Source organism: Tasmannia lanceolata, unplaced genomic scaffold (genome assembly GCF_043159265.1).
Source record: "Tasmannia lanceolata isolate RefF3 unplaced genomic scaffold, GAP_Taslan_0.1 ptg000012l, whole genome shotgun sequence".
Classification (NCBI taxonomy): Eukaryota; Viridiplantae; Streptophyta; class Magnoliopsida; order Canellales; family Winteraceae; genus Tasmannia; species Tasmannia lanceolata.
Genome location: NW_027518689.1, coordinates 47,828,671 through 47,845,978, shown reverse-complemented (window position 1 = coordinate 47,845,978; position 17,308 = coordinate 47,828,671). Strand labels below are relative to the sequence as shown.

At 38.7% G+C, this 17,308-nt stretch overlaps 1 protein-coding gene across 1 annotated transcript; it reads left to right on the top strand.

Annotated features, from left to right (window-relative positions):
- The first annotated feature begins 432 nt into the window (after positions 1-432).
- LOC143888391 (uncharacterized) lies at positions 433-17,094 on the top strand. Its single transcript, XM_077392785.1, has 3 exons — positions 433-895; positions 14,552-15,064; positions 16,653-17,094. Exons 1-3 carry the CDS (start codon positions 671-673, stop codon positions 16,884-16,886), a joined length of 972 nt encoding a protein of 323 aa, XP_077248900.1. The 5' UTR covers positions 433-670; the 3' UTR covers positions 16,887-17,094.
- The last annotated feature ends 214 nt before the right edge of the window (positions 17,095-17,308 follow it).

Below are 17,308 nucleotides of genomic sequence, written 5' to 3'. Positions count from 1 at the left end.
GTTGTTTGTTGTTCAGCCAAATCGAATGGTCGGTCGAACTTGAAAGTTGTTTGCATTCTGCGTGCATCGAGACATTGTTTGCGTTTAGCGCGCATCGACGTTTTGACCAATTGTGAACCATTCACGTTCTGCGCGTGACATGTTGTTCACATTCTGAATGTGGACATCCACACATTTACCGTCGCATTTGTACTAAAAAGGTCTTTTCCATCTGTGCAAAGATAGAGGAGTCCAAGGAAGAAGTGCCGTTCCCTTCTTCTTCTCAATCACATGAAATCCAAGCTTAAGGAATGGAAATGTTTCGATCGTCGACCCCTCAAACTGAGTTTTCATGCGCATCACACACGCGTCCACGCACACGGACCGAACATATCGCATCCTTGATATTTGATCCAACAGCAGCTTAAATATCCATTTTTTATGAGAGAAAAAAAATACCCCCATGTCCAAACATGCCCTAACGTTATTTCTTTATTTTGCTTATGATTTTCCAGGCAGGGCCTAGTCACGTGTAGCCCCAACAAATGAATGGCTTGGATCACTGCCAAAACCGTATCAAACTCGGTGCTTATGTATGCCAATGGAATAACATTTTCCTGAACCTTCTATAATTTCCCCTCCAATTTGTGAGGATTTTCTTCAATCTCTCTCTCTCTCTCTCTACTTTCTAATGGCCACAATCCTAAGAGGTCCACCTCCTCTCCTCCCTCCATCAGGCCTCAGTTTCACACACCAAAAGCGTTTAAGCATTTCTTTCAAACAGATATGCATAAGACCCCCACAAAAAAAGGTTTCCCTTCTCTCAAAAAAATCTCTTCAGCTCCCCAAGTTTCTGCCATTTGCTGCCTATGAAGAAGCTATAGAGACAGACACAGCTGAAGAAGCAGAAACCCAGGTTTTTTCTTTCATTTTCTTCCTTTTTATGCCATTTTGAATTCATATATTTTATTTCGTTGTTTCTTTGGCTTGCAGTACACGCAAAAACAAATGGGTTTTTGTTTTGCTGCAAAATCCATATGGAATTATTCGATTTTTTGCCATTTTTGAAGTTAATTAAGCTGAAATTAATAGTAACCCATGTTATGTGTCAGTGTTTGTGTTTTTCCTCAACCAGGGTCTGTTTATTGGATTGAAGTTTTGGGTTTTAATTTATTTATTCTTAAACCCAATTTTTCTCTCATTTCTTCTTGTAATTAGAATAGCTTTGAAAGACAAAGTGAACCAAATGTTCTCTCAATAATCCAAGCCACTCATACCAAAGGACATCACTGCATCGGAGTGTCCTGACAATGACTTAGTTACCAACTTACCAACTTACTATTGCTATTATCTATCTCAAATGTAGCTTGTAGCACTTTATTCAAGAGAATGATGCCCAAATAGTTCTAGACGATATTAACCTTTTCATGGGTTTGTAGGCACATATCCTAGACCACTGATTGACATCAAACCCGAATGCCTCTTCTGAGGTACAGTTTTGAACTGTTGAATCCCTTGCAATTAGGTAACCTTCAAGACTTGATTAGTTTTTTTCTATAAATAGCATGCTGCTAGTCAAAAAGTATATTCTACCAGCATTCTCTAGTCCTGCATCTGTTTTTTCTTCTCCAACCATATAATACCATAATTTGGTACTTTAAACATATGATTGAAGCCGAAACTTCTCAATGTAGGATCGTGGCCTTACCTACTATCTCAAAACCGATTGGTGATGGGAAAGGCGCAACCATTATCTTTATTCAGTAGCACCATTGCGGTGTTGGGGGGCACGCAGGCCTATGATCATGCGGCCAACCTCTGATATGGCACCTAGTGCCCGAGCCGAAGCTTGGGATCACACGACTGATCTCTGATTTGGGTCCCAAGGGGCATTGCTGGCACACTAGCCTAGACCACAGCCAACCTCTGATTCTGGGCAGTGTTTAAAAACTCCTTGACTCGGCAAGGAACTCGCCCGAGTCGACTCCTTTTTACCTCGGCCGCATTCCGCGTTTCACCATATCCGCGTTCCGCGTTTTGCCTTACAGAGTCAATAAACTCCTTTGACTCTCCCGAGTTATGACCTTGTCAACCGTGTTAACCGCGTTCTTGGCCGCGTCCGCGCCGAGTCAACAAGGATTTTTCTTGGCCGCGTTCCGCGTCAAATCCGCGTTTTTAAACACTGATTCTGGGTATAGTGCCCAAGCCAACACTCAAGAATAAGCTGATATACCTACATCCCCTTTAGTGCCAATCATCAGTATAATACTTATGTTTATTGGTTATTGTTTAGGTAGTCTGAAACATAGTTAGCAAAACGTGATTCGGCAAAAAACCGGGGCGGCAAAATTTCAAGTTTAATACGGTATTGGTTAAAAAAAATGTCGTAAAAAAAAATGGAACACAAGAAAATGAGTTTAAAATTTTGTCATTTACAAAATTACAAAATATGGTGGGGCTAAAATTGTAAAGTTGGCAAAAAAAAAAAAAACGTGGTTAAAACGTTTAAAACACTTTTTAAATATGTTTAAAACGTTTGCCTAAAAAAAAAAACGAAGTTTTTTCATTGTAAAAGTTTTAAACGGAGTATTAAACGACACCAATAAAACACGTTTTTTCTTCAAAAAAATGCCGTTTAAAATGAAGTTTTGCTAACAATGGACCGAAATTGGTTATGTTCGGATATAAGCTTTTGTCACAATTATGCTATGGGGTTTATGTCAAAAGGCAAGTACACTTGCTACAGACATCTCTGAAGCACGGGTGCTTCAAAATGGCCCGTGTACCCGTATCGGGTGCGCTCGGGTGCGTACTCGATTCAAAAACCTTTTTTTTCTTTTTAAAAATTTTGACGGTCGGGTGCGCTTGGGGTGCGCACCCCGACGCACCCGACACGTTTTAAGTGTTTAAAAAAAAAACAAAAAAAAGAGGGCTGCCAATAACAATTTGGGGGGGGGGGTGTTAAATTATAAAAGGGGTTTTAAAACCCCCTCTCTCTGTCTCGTCCCTCACCCTCTCTCTCTGCAACTCTCCTCTCTCTCTCTCTCTCCGCGTCTCCTCTCTCTCTCTCTCTCCCTGCAACTCTCCTCTCTCACTCTCTCTCGGGCTTCTCTCTTTTTCTCCTTTCCCTCTCGGTTTCTCCTCTCTCTCCCTGCAACTACCGCCGCCTCCGCCACCGTCGGAGCCCTAACCTAACCCTACTTAAAGGTACTCTCTCTACTTCTCTCTTTCTTTTTGTATCTCTCTCTACTATTTTTTTTGTATCTCTACTCTCTTTCCTTTGTTTTTATTTGTAATTTGCATTATTTTTATTTGTGATTTGTCCTAAAAAATACCCTAAAGCCCTAACCGATTGTAAGTCACATAAAAATCAATTTGGAGCTCACAATCGGTTCGCATAATCTTAAATAGAATTGTGATTTTGAAGCCCTAAACTGATTTTCAGCTTGGAGGTCACAATTGGGAATTTGGGATTTAGTGCTTTAGGGCCTAAAGCCCGAAATCCCAAATTTCCAATTGTGAGCTTTTAGGCCATGTTAATTTGAGATTGTGACATTCAATTGGGAGCCCTTTAGGGCTCAATTAGAGGGGTTAGGTCGTTAGGGCTTTAGCCTTTAGCCCTTTACCCTTTAGGGCCATGTTAATTTAAGATTGTGACAATCGATTGGGAGCCCAAAACTGATTTTAGGAGTCAAAATTATGTTTAATTTTGACTCCAATAACTTGATTTGGGCTCACAATTAGGGGCTTAGGGTTTAGACCATCAAGATATAAGATTATGAGTCTTATGACAACCGATTGGGAGTCCAATAAGCTTATTTGCTTACTAAATTTGTGTTTGTTCTTTTAATAGAATGTCTTCGTCCGGGGATAGTAGCGCCACCCAAGCCACAAATGCACCACCTTCTACTTCTAGTGATGAAGACCTCTTGGAGCCCTTATGGAGGTATGCCACTAGATTTGATAAAGATCCTAAGGGTGGAGGGAATATGAGATGAGAATGTAATTTTTGTCATGAGAGTTGGAATAGCTCCTACACAAGGGTTAGAGCGCACTTGTTGAAGGTATCGGGACAAGGAATCAGAGCGTGTCCTAAGGTGAAAGCAAGTGACCTACTCAGAATGCAAAGGTTGGAGGAAGAATGCAAGGAGGCTATGAAGCAAAATGCTCCCAAGAGAGTGCCATTGCCGCCATCATCAAGTAGTGGATCATTGAATTGCCCAAGTAGTATGTTTGTCCCTCCAAGTTTTGATCTAAAGAGGAGGAAGACAAGTGGTCCAAGTGGAAGTGTGAGTGCTATTGAAAAGGCATTTAACATGGCGGCCCGCGATCACCTACATGTCGAGATTGCTCGGATTCTTTACTCCGGTGGCTTGCCATTTCACCTAGCAAGGAACCCACACTATGCGAGTTCATACTCTTATACGGCCAACAATCCAATTTCTGGTTATTTGCCTCCGGACAGACATTTCATTACCAACTTGTTGAAGGAAGTAATTATGGAAGTTGGGCATGAAAATGTTGTCCAAGTAATTACCGACAACACCGCAAAGTGCAAGGCGGCCGGGCAACTTATTGAGGCACAATTTCCTTCCATCTTTTGGACCCCATGTGTGGTGCACACCCTCAACCTTGCTTTGAAGAACATATGTGCAGCGAAGAATGTGGAAGCAAATCAAGTTACATGTGACGAATGTAGTTGGATAACGAATGTTTCGGGAGATGCTAGCATCATTAAGAATTTCATAATGAATCATTCCCTGAGACTAGCCATATTCAACAAGTTCAACACTTTGAAGCTGCTTTCCGTGGCGGAGACTCGATTTGCAAGTGTTATTGTTATGCTTAAGAGATTGAAACTCTTAAAGCAAGGTCTTCAAGCATGGTTATTAGCGACAAATGGACTTGTTATAGGGAGGAAGACATGGGAAAAGCGAGTTTTGTAAAAGAGAAGGTGTTAGATGACGTATGGTGGGATTCTATCGACTACATACTCGCATTTACATCCCCCATCTATGATATGCTTAGAGAGTGTGACACGGATATGTCTTGCCTTCACTTGGTTTATGATTTGTGGGATACCATGATAGAGAAAGGGCGGCGATATATAGGAAGGAAGGAAAGAGGAAAGAAGAAGAGTCCAAATTTTTTGACGTGGTGCACAAGATTCTTGTTGCTTGTTGGAACAAGAGCAACACTCCACTTCATTGCTTGGGTCATTCATTGAATCCAAGGTTAGGTGACTTTAAATTTATTTGGATTATTAACTATTTATGTTTATTTCTAAGTTCTAACTTTTGACTTGAAATTTGAAGCTAAATTAGTTTTTTCTTTCTTAAAGGTATTATAGTGAGCAATGGCTTAGTGAAGATTCAAGTCGGGTGCCTCCACATAAGGATGCAGAAATTTATACCGAAAGGATGAAGTGCTTCAAGAGGTACTTCACCAATTCCACGGACCGCACGAGAGCTAATGTGAAGTTCGCCTAATTCTCCATGAAGTCCGGATTATTCAATGATGTTGATTCCATCAATGAACGGATCACTATCAAGCCTCATGAGTCGTGGGCCATCCATGGTACATGTGCCCCAATGCTTCAAAGCATAGCTTTGAAGATTCTTATGCAACCTTCATCGTCATCTTGTGCCGAGAGAAATTGGAGCACTTACTCTTTTGTGCATTCTCTCAAGAGGAACAAGATAACTCCACAACGAGCTGAAGATTTGGTTTTCGTTCATAACAATCTTCGGCTTCTCTCAAGATAAACTCCACAATATAAGCAAGGAGAGACAAAGATGTGGGACATAGGTGAAGATACATTTGATTCCTTCGAGGATGTAGGGGTACTTGAAGTTGCTAGTCTTTCTTTGGATGAGCCGGAGTTGGAGTCCATTGTTTTTACTGACGACGTAGAGGACGATGTTGTCAATATTGGAGATGAGGCGACGGACTTCTAGGATTGATGATGCATTGATACTTTATGTTATTTTGGTGCTTTATGTTATTTTGGTGCTTTAATGATGAACTTAATCACGTATGAAATGAAGAGTAATATTAGAATTTTTATTTTTTGTTGAATGGTGATGTTATTGTTATTTGATTGCTTTCCTATTTTTTTTAATTTTTTTTAATTTTTATAAATATATAATAAAATAATAAAAAATATTATTATATTCAACGCACCCGAACGCACCCGCACCCAAGTTTTTTTGAAAATCACGTACCCGCGTACCCGTGTCGTCCCGCACCCGCACTCGCACCCCGCACCCGCACCCATGCTTCATAGACAGACATGGTGTAAGTGCTAAGTACTTCAACCCTCAAGCAATGCCAACTGCAGTTTGGTATACCTCTCCATCCCCGAAGGACATGTTTTTTTGGTAAGTTGGAATAAATGAACTTATCAACTGTTCCATTCGGCATAATAATGCTTATTTATAATTTTATATGTCCAAGAAAGAAAACCAAGTAGAGAAACCAATGAAATCTCATAAAAGAAGATGACATCGTGATCAACTCTGGCGATAAGGCTCAAATTCCAGCAAATGCTAAGAAACGACCATGATAATCAAAAGACCAACTAAGTATATAATGTAGTCCCTATAACAACCTGTCAACCACTTTCAAACCCTTCATTTTCACCAAATCTTAGCCATTCATTACAATCCCAGTAAGTTTCTTAAAGACCCAAAGACTCCTTAGGCTTAAATTAGAATCTATTTTTTTAAGTTCCAAAATTTTGTCACTGATACTCTTATTTAACTTTGGGCTACTTCTGAGGGAAAATATGATTGAATCTAGAAAATACGTTTAAATAGTATTTTTAGGTTTCAAAGATACTATTTAAACGTATTTTCTAGATTCAATCATATTTGCCCTCAAAAGATGCCGACCCCAACTAGCTTGGGACAAAGGCTTTGTTGAGTTGTTGAGTTGAGGTTTCAAAGATACCTGAAGCAAGATATATATGGCTTAGAATGCATACTTAGCCATAAAGTTTGCCCTTTGGAAGGTTAGGATGTTTGGAGTTACCTTCAGTTAACTTGACCTAGATTTTGCCTTGCATCACATGGGATCATAAATAATGACTTGTGTCACACCCCCAAGTCACACACACACACACACACACACACGCACACACACATATTCACAACACAAGACTTACGGGTGCGACAACGCCGTACACCCGCAAAGCAAGCTTCACAAGCATTCAAGGCTAGCAAAACAAATATCAAAACCATCTGCAATAATCTAAATAACTGAATTTAAATGTCTTACATTAATCCAATAATCAAATCTCAATTCCTTTCCAAACCTCTCATCTAACCCTTAATCCCATAAAAATCAAAGTACGTAATCAAATGACATAGTCTCAATAAATCCTAAACAATACTCACTGTCTAACAAATGTAAAAGTATTGGAAGGTAATGATAATCAGAAATCAGAGATCACTCCTGCTTCTTTTCGTTGGCTCCACGAGGATCAAACACTGAAAAATAATGAACCACAGTCAGCTGAAAGCTCAATACTTAATAACGCACTACAAGAGTGGGATCATGCATGCTATAAAAAGTGGTCCGTAACAGAATAAAAAAATGATATAAGTCACAAGTGAGATAGTTAAGACAAGTTCAATGTGGAGGAGTAAGGTCCATAATCGCATAGGCCAAAGTGTCACAACAAAAGGGGTCACAATATTCAAAGGATCACCGAAGGAAATCAATATGGGTTCGATATCACCCCTAGATCATCGGCTTAGTCCAAAAAGCAAGTTATTTTCACTCTGACTGCCCACGGGTCCAAAAAGTGTTATTGCTTACACCGACCGCCAACGGTGTTGGAACTAGTTCCTAGGTTCACATACCTGTCGACAGGGTTAGTATATAGACCTACTGACGGGCCCCAAAAGCCAACGTACTATCCCCATTGGTGCGGGTCCAAAAGTTCACACAAATACCTAAGCCTCTCAAAAGGTGTCAAAAGTTCACATAGTCCAAAGGGAGGTGTTCAAAGTTCGAAGTGAGTGTTTCACAATGGATTCATATAGTGGAGAATATCTAATAGTTCAAAGGTTCATAGTATGAGGAGATGGTGAAGGTTTTCATAAAAGTTCCAAGTTATGAAAGATACATCCAATGTGTATATCAAATAGCAAGATTCCATAGAGTTTAATCAAGGAAAATGGTTAAGCATGCAAGACCCAAATAGAGATCTAAAGTTTATCAATGGCTCCACAAATCCAGAAAGTTTGGGGTTCACAATCAACAATGACATAGTGTTCAAATGGTAAATCGCAGCACTAAGGTAGTACGAAATTTCGTACCTCCAATGACGAATGCTTTCCTTTTCAAATTCACCTTAATTACCTACAATCAAGAGTATGAATATTCTCCATGAGTTTCATCATTAATTTCTCTCCTATCAGGCATATATATACTCCTACTGACACAAGACACCATTTGGTGCCTCTTCGAAAAAGAATCGGCAAATTGTCATAGGGTTCTTTTTAGTATTTTGGAATTATCTTCAATATAGTCTCCAAAAATTTTTGAAACTATTTTGAAATCCCAATGGGCAACACCACAAGAGGAGGTGAATTGGGTGTTTTAAAAATTTTCTATTCCAAACCCTTGTTCAAAATTATATTCAAATAGAAAATGGAAAGAGATTACCAATCACACCACAAGAGAGAGGAGAGGAAGCAAGGAGACCACACAATGATTTTATAGTGGTTCGGTCACAACTTGACCTATTCCACTACCCAAGTACTTGGTATTTCCTTGCGATTTTATCCACTATGGGAAGGCTCCTCAACGCTGCCTCACAAAGTGTGTACAAGCGATCACCACCTCCACAAGGGGACACATCCTTGTATTACAACTCCGCCTCCAAGGACGTTCTTCTTTGTTGCACCGCGGCCTGGAAGCAAGAAACTCCTCTTTGCGATTCTAAGTACAAATAGAAGAAGGAAGAAAAAAAATGAAAAGCTCTCAAGCCTCTTTAAGGTGAATACAACTCTCAAAGCTCACAGGACTTCCAATGATTGAAACTAAATGCTTATGGGAGTATCTCTTGGCAAGAAATGAATGCAAGTTTGAATGCTCAAGAGATTTGATGAAAAATCCTTTTGATTTTGAAAGAGAAAAGCTCTAGGGTTTGATAATGATTCAAAAGGTGTGAAATGAGATTTTTCTTCATGTTTAAATACTCATAGTTCATTTAGAAAACCTCAATGGCAAAACCGTAATAAAACTGGGTAGGTGGGGTAGTTGCACCTACCACTGGTAGGCTCAAACGACTCTTTTGCCGAATCGACGCGGTCGACCGAGCCACGACGGTCGCCCGCACTTATCGGGTGCCTCTTTTTTATTTTCAAATGCTAAACCGCCGCGGGCGACCGGGGTCACCTCGGTCGCCGTCCGAGGACTACCTGTTTGAAAAATATTTTGGCTCGAAAAAGACTTATTCACTCGACCGGACCTTCGCGGTCGCCCGCCATGGGCAATCTGTTTCCAAAAATTATTTTGCCTTAAAACGTTCCGCGGTCGATCGAGGGGGTAGCGGTAGTCCGCCGAGACCAACCTAGATGATTTCTCAAAATTGAGAAATCATTCCGCGGTCGACCGTATTGACCAGGTCGACTGGCCCGATAAAATTCGAGATGTCCTGGAATTCCAGGTTGCATCCCGCGGTCGCCCGGCCTATCCCGGTTGACCGGCTCTGTGTTAAAAATCTAGTTTTGAAATATTTGTTTAAGGGACTTTAGGCCATGGTCTTTGGGTTTTAAACATGTGTTCTCAAATGCATTAATGCACTTAGGAAAAAATGTTTTAAAGATGATTTGAAAACATCAAAACATTCAAACACTAAATGCCAAGAGAACTCCCATGCATTCTAAAACTATAATCTTGAGTCTTCTTGATCTTCAATCTTGTTGGGCGCTTGCATGAGCTTCTCCTTGTCTTGAGATAGCCTTCAAATACATTCTTGCACTTGTGGCTTCCTTGATTCTTTGATACAGCATACGACTTGAAGGATGACCACCAAGACTTGACTTTCTCCAAGACTAGCCCTTGTTTTTTTAGCTTCAAGTGTTGACATGAATGAAACCTGTCTAAATCACAACAATAGAGAAGCCATTAGCAAATTGCCATCAATTTGTGTTTGTTGATCATCAAAACAAGAGAGGGATGTACCCTTGGGCTTACATATTTTTAACAGAAAGTACTCGCTTCCGGCACATCCGTAGAGTACAAGAGCGTCGAAAACGGACAAGAAACGAAGAAGTTATGAATTTTTTAAGTTTCCTAATTTCTTTGCGATAATTCCAGATTCGTCCCTGATTTTACCAAAACTTCTACGGACCAAACTTTCTCGTTTTAGCTCCGATTCGTGCGTGGCCGCATCCGTTGGATTCGTATCGACGAGAGGAATCCAACTAATCTAATTTTACGCTCGAATCGACACATAATTATTGTAAAAATAATCTAAACCTTTTGGTTCGACCGTTCAGGATAAACTTTTCTAAAAAACAAAATGATCCGATCTTGGGCTCGTTAGGGATTCCATAACAAAGCGAATCCTAAGGAAACCGAGATTAGTTCTAAGGCACATATTAAACGAAATAAAACCTTCGCTTTCATCTTTTTAAGATCACAAAATTCTTGTTTTGGGGTTTCTAATAATATAAATCAATAAAGAACATAGTTCTTACCTTGATCTTCGCTTTCTTCTTCCAAAAGTCGATCTCCTCTTTCTTTCTCACGATAATCCTCTCTTGGGGCTGAACAAAACGAGTTTAGGGTTTGATTAAACTCCAAAAAGATGTATTTATAGGCTTTCTTTAAGAAGCCCTAATCAAAGCCAAACACTAGAGGAAAAAAACGCCCTTCTTAATAGGAGAAAATGAATTTTCGTTTAGGGGTTTTTTCGGGTATTTACAACTTCAACATGGTAACTTCTACTAGCTAATAATGATGCTTATATGTTTAAATATGGAAAATATGTTGAAATAATATTTTTAGGTTTCAAAGGCATCTCTTAAGCAAGATATAGATGGCTTAGAATGCATACTTAGGCACAAAGTTATGCCCTTTAGAAGTTTAAGATGTTTGAAGTTAGCTTGACTTAGATTTGCATCCCATCACATGGGATCTTGACCTAGATTTTGTATTGCACCCATGGTATCTTAACCTAGATTTTGCATTGCCCTTGTTCCGTTGCCCGCTTGTCACGCGCATGGTTAGCAAAACTCCATTTTAAACGGAGTTTTTTTCTTCAAAAAAACACGTTTTAATGGTGTGCTGTTTAAAACTCCGTTTAAAACTCCAACTTTCCAATTTTACCCCCACCATATTTTGTAAATGACAAAATTCTAAACTCATTTTCTTGTGTTTCTGTTTTTTTACTACGTTTTTTTTTGAACCAATGACGTATTAAAGTCAAATTTTTTCCGTCCCCTTTTTTTGCCGAAACACGTTTTGCTAACTATGGTCACACGTCAAGGCACCCACTACTTTCTGTTTTTAAAAGATAACTTTATTAGAAACAGAAAAATTGCACTACAGAATTGCATCAACGGGCAGCAGCTGCCCACAATATAAAGATTCCTATCGGTCATATTCTCTCTATGAAGATGTGGAAATTGAATTCCCACATGGTATAGTTAGTTCCATCAAACCTGATGGTAATGGAATCAAATCTATCACTTGCAAAAGCCATGCTAGACCACTAAACTATAATAGAAACAACCATTTATGTCAAAAACTAACAATTCCAAAGGGACAAACAAAATCCCTTCGCAATAGATTGTATCAAGACCTCAAAAACATCTCATAAAGTGCTCAATAGGTCATAAATCATACTAATTTCAGTCACAAGATCATTTTTCGAAAAGACTTCTCATAAATCCTAGAGTATTTGAATTAGAAGCATGTGAATCCGATCATAAACAGATCGAAGATGAGTTGTAATCCTCAAAGACAACCTTTAACAAACCCCAAACTCCATGAAGAAGTTATGTAATTGGACATAGGGTTTTATGATCATAACTTATGAACAGATGGAGGAAAGTCCTTGTGTCTCACGACAATTAGTTGTGAAAAAGTCTCGAAGGATAGATCTGAAGTCAACTCCCAGATCTAAACCACACGCAACAGATCTGATAAAAATTCCCACGACTGCATGCGTGTATTATTTCTAACTAACAAAAGATATCTATCATTAAAAGTTTTTTTTTCCTGTTCATGAACTAGCAGCTTAGATCTTTGTTACGACTTACGATGAACCTTGCTGTGATAGAGAGTAGTTGTGGGGAAAAAGTTCGAGTCACTCCTCGCGACTTGTCTTCTATTTGTTATATAATAATTGAAAATCATTTCTCAGCTGTACTTAATTACAAGTGGGCATAAAGGTAATTATATCCCTTTGAATTATATACACTCTCATAAAATGTATATATGCACAATCCTATAATAATTCTATCCCAGAACTTGTATACACCATACAACTGTAGATGGATGCTCATGTATGAACTCTAGACAAGCTACTTTCCACAAAACTGCTGAAATTAGACTTTCTACTCTCTGCATCAAATTTGAGATCTTTCCCCTACTGCAAGAGTACGAGTTACTTATTGCAAACCAAAAATGCATCTTTTCAATCAGGAACCTTTCCAATTTAGAACAATCACATATACAAATCCGAAAATTCCTGTCCCATTGGCGTTCAAGGGTAGTGAGATGGGCATTCAGGGGCCCCATTGGCCTTGCAGATGTCTATGAAGCCGAAGTGCGTGCCATTCATCAAGGAATAAAGTTTCTTGAGAATGTAGATCTTAATAAAGTGGTGGTTGAGGGGGACTCACTAAATGTGATTAGATGGCTCAAAGGAAACCACCCTTTTCCTTGGTGGTTTGCACCATTCTTTGATGGACCTCAAGATCGTGTTGGTAATGCCATTATCTCCTATTATTATGTCAGGTGTTCGGCCAATGAGGTAGCCGATAGGTTAGCCAAGGAGGGTATTGAGAGGGAGGGAGTGGAAATATTTGATTTCCTCCCTCAATATTTTTCCTTACTTTGTCCTGAGGGCTCCTCACTGTACTTTTTTAAGTTCTTGTTGTTCTTTTTTGGACCGTCTTGGTCGTTGCTTTTTTCTAATAAAATTTTCACCATTAAAAAAAAGAAGTTTATTTCAGAAAAAAAAAAAAAAAACCAATCACATATACATTCCGGTGATCTAAACGAAATAAGTAACGTAGTTGACTTCTAAGCGTTGGCTATGATTTCTAAAAATCCCATAAAATTCACCAATTTCATGTTAACCAAAATGATAACGGGGGTTAAGTTTTTGGAAATTTTTGACATGGGCGGGCTCAATTAGGCTCTGTTTGGATGATGTAGATGGTTACCATGATGCCATGAGTACAATCCATTTGTGCCCAATTTTTCTGCAGCTTCTTATGCAAGTACTAACAGTTCTTGGAGGCTGTTGAAATTTGCATTTACATCATCATATTTGTCTCATTTCCTTCAGCATGTATGTTTCCAGAACGACCTGGGAAGAGTTTTCCGTTGAAGCATTCACCATGCTGTTGGTGTGCTTGAGCAATTCTTCTTTTGAGGCGTAAAGAAAAACATTGCCGTCTATCTATCTTTTCTTTTCTCACAAAAATAAACTAAGTAAAAGATGTTGCTTGCAATCATTCTCGATTCTATAACTAGAAATGAGAAGAGGAGATGTCAGATAGGCAGTCCCCCAACAAAAGTTCCTGATATATTTTACTTTTATGTATTTTTCTGGAGAAATATAGAATATATGATTTTCTAAGAAGCAGGTAACAATGAACCAAAAGGGGTTTAATGGTAGGTATGCTTGATATGATTATGAGACCCACCTCTCCGTTGCAGTGACTTTCCACTAATGCATAATTTTTCAGTTTTCTATTCCATCCAGTTTGTAACCCCCCACCCCACGTCCTCTTTTGTGTTCATCAATTTAGAGCAAATTAGCTGATCATTATGTCTTGCGATGACCTTCTATGGCCATCTCTTCCTCCCTACCATTCGTTTGCAATCCCTAGATTTTTGTTATCCTACCTTTCCCAGGTTGTATCTATTTCAACTGTCTAATTCTTTATACTTCGTTCTTACAAAGAAATCGTAACAAAAGGAGAATGGGATAGTAGGAGAGGAGGGAATTTAGTTAAAGGATACGGGTTTCTCAAACAAAGCCTTGTAGTGGGCATTTGGCTTGACATATATACTTTTCCTATGACAGTCTTTCTCCCTTTTAGTAAACTTTACTGGGTGTCTCCTTTCTCCTTCCAAAAAAAGAAAGAAACGAAAACAATATATGAATTGTTTTGTTACATGATTCATCACATTGGGGGCTTACAACATCTTCCGGAAACACGTCTCCACAATGTTGTTATTTTTATTTTTGTGTTTTATACTTTTATGTATTTTCCGCGCTTGTATTAGAGAATCATGTTTTTCCAGTAAATAAATAAAAATAAAAAATAGAGAATCATGTCTCTGACCTTTTGATGCTAATAAATCTGTTTAACAGGGAAGTTCTGATGATGAAATTGCTGACAACGTGAACAATGGGGCAGTTATTGATGCAGAAGAAAAACCGGTTTCAGTAATAATGGCTTCATTACAATCATATCAGGAGGCATTAGCAAATGATGACAAATCCACACTTGGTGAGATAGAGACCTTTCTTCTAACCATTGAAGATGAGAAGAAATCATTCGCAAACAAAGTCACTACTTTGTCTGCCGTATTATCAGCAGAAAGGGATCGCATTATTAGGATCAGTGCAGACTTTGATAACTTCAGGAAAAGGACCGAAAGAGAAAAGCTATCATTGGTGACAAATGTGCAGGGAGAAGTGGTTGAGAGTCTGTTGCCTGTGTTGGACAATTTTGAAAGAGCTAAGGCTCAGATTAAAGTAGAGACAGAGGGAGAAGAGAAAATCAATAACAGCTACCAAAGCATATATAAACAGTTCGTTGAGATTCTGGGCTCACTAGGCGTCATCCCTGTGGAGACTGTTGGCAACGCATTTGACCCACTGGTAAGTTTTTCTGTTTCCCTACAAGGTTTGGTAGATATTATTCTGTTGTATGTTTCGAATTAGAACTCTAGTTTTAAAAGATAAAATCCAGAGATCCTCCACAACTTTTTAGGATGCCAAATATGTATCTATGTGATTAACTTCTTTGAACTTCAAATTTGACAAACTTGCTAGGATTTTTCATAGAATAAGAATACCCAACCATAAAAAGATTCTCCAGTTATTCTTTTGTAAATGCTGGGTTAGTGTAGATTTACTTTGTTTGGTTTATATTTTTGTTTTGTCACTAAGAACTGAAGGGGTTTATGTGAAAATAGTTATTTTCATGTGCTTTTAAAAAATACAGGAATACCTCCTTTTGTTCCTTTCCAACCAGACTAACCCATTTCAAAGCACCATATATTTACAGAAATGGTATTCAAACTCCCTGTTTCGATAACGGCACTCCACATTTATTAACCACTTCCCTGATTGGCCTTTGAGAGCATCTTGTGAATTGTAGGTGCCTTTAAAAGCAAAATAGAATGGTATAAAGTAAAGATTGGATTAATGTTATTGACACAAGGAGTGTGGAGTCAATTCCCTATATTGATCCTAATACTTCCTCTACCATGAAAATAATTGCACAGTATTTTATATTTTACTTATAAATAGTGTATTTAAGGGTACTAAGTCATTCGAAAGAAAAAACAATTGTGGTGTTTTCATTTCAAAAAAACAATTGTGGTAATTCCCTTGATTGGCAGAGTGACTAATGTCTTACCTGTGTCATACAAAGTGGCAAGGTCTAGAACCTTGAAACTTGAACTAGAATGGATGACTGCCCAACTCCAATTCGGAACTCAGTTCGGAACTTGACTGAGTAAATGATTGTTTTGTGTTTAGGAATGTCATATTCTTATTTTTTTTTGGAGCTTTCTAGTTTTTTATCAGTTTTTTTTTTTTTTTTAGTAATTGATCAAAATTTTAATTCCTCGTGTGCTTGGCCAAGTTTTCTCAGGTTTTCCACGGGTTGAGCCTCTAGCTCACTGGTGAAAGGCTTTGTTCTTCAACCAAGAGGTCTGATCACTGATGTTCAATCCCAGCTTTCCTACAAAAAAAAAGGTTTTCTTGGGTTTTATCGGTTGTATTTTGATTGAGTCAAGTCTTTTCACTGAGTTTTATATACTCGACTTTTATGACCATTGTGTCATTTGAAATAATATATTAAGTGCAGCCCTATCTTTTTTAATCTTTAGTTATCATTTTTTGCATACATTGAGAGTTACTGATATACTTGCCACTGAGTTCTATATACTCGACTTTTATGACCATTGTGTCATTCGTAATAATATGTGTGCAGTCCTATCTTTTTTAATCTTTACTTATCATTTTTGTCATACATTGACGGCCTGTTTGTTTTAGATTATGACAACCGATTGTGGACTCCCCAACCGATTATTGGACCTAAGATTGCACTCAATTTTAGGTCCAATAATCGGTTGGGGAGTCCACAATCGGTTGCCATAATCTAAAACAAACAGGTCCTGAGAGTTGCTGATATACTTTCCATCCTAAGTTTCTAACAACCCTTCATTTGCTTCTAAAGCTTCATGAGGCGATCATGCAGGAGTCGTCTGCTGAGTTTGAAGAAGGTATTATACTTCAACAATTCCGCAAAGGGTTCAAACTTGGAGACAGGCTCTTGCGCCCATCAATGGTGAAGGTATCAGCGGGCCCGGGTCTTGCAAAGCCCACAGAAGCAAGCCAGCAGGATGATGAAGAGGTTGGTGGTGAGTCCAGTGAAGAGAGTGGTGTTGAAGAAGGTGGTCAGTCTATTTAGTTATAGTTGATATCTTAAAATCCTATACTCAATTTTTTAAGAACAATTTTGCTTCAATGGTCAATGTGCTAGTGTTAGCAGTGGTTGTACATGGGGCTGTGCTTGTCTTATGTGAAATTTTACTCTGTCTCAGAGGGTTTTGAAATGGGTTGGAGGAGATAGCAATTGTAACTGTAAACTTAGAAAGGTGGAGTTGTTCCCTTGTTTAGTTACTGTGCTTTTTGTGATTCTAGGGCTAGGAGACGGAAAAGATGATGTTTGGAATGGATGAAACCTTCATGGTCAAAGGCATGGAATAAAGTTGGGAGATGAAAATAATACCTACTAAGATGCTAAAAATATTGAAGTGTTCATGGAGGCTGGGTGATGTATATGGTACTTTTGCTATAGGTCTTTCCAAGCATTTTTCACCCTCTCTTGGT

Bases quoted from the DNA above. Each gene is read 5' to 3' on its own strand.
- LOC143888391 (XM_077392785.1), top strand. From the start codon at position 671: ATGGCCACAATCCTAAGAGGTCCACCTCCTCTCCTCCCTCCATCAGGC. The intron at 896-14,551 runs GTTTTTTCTTTC...TCTGTTTAACAG, and splicing joins CTGAAGAAGCAGAAACCCAG to GGAAGTTCTGATGATGAAAT. The intron at 15,065-16,652 runs GTAAGTTTTTCT...TTGCTTCTAAAG, and splicing joins GCAACGCATTTGACCCACTG to CTTCATGAGGCGATCATGCA.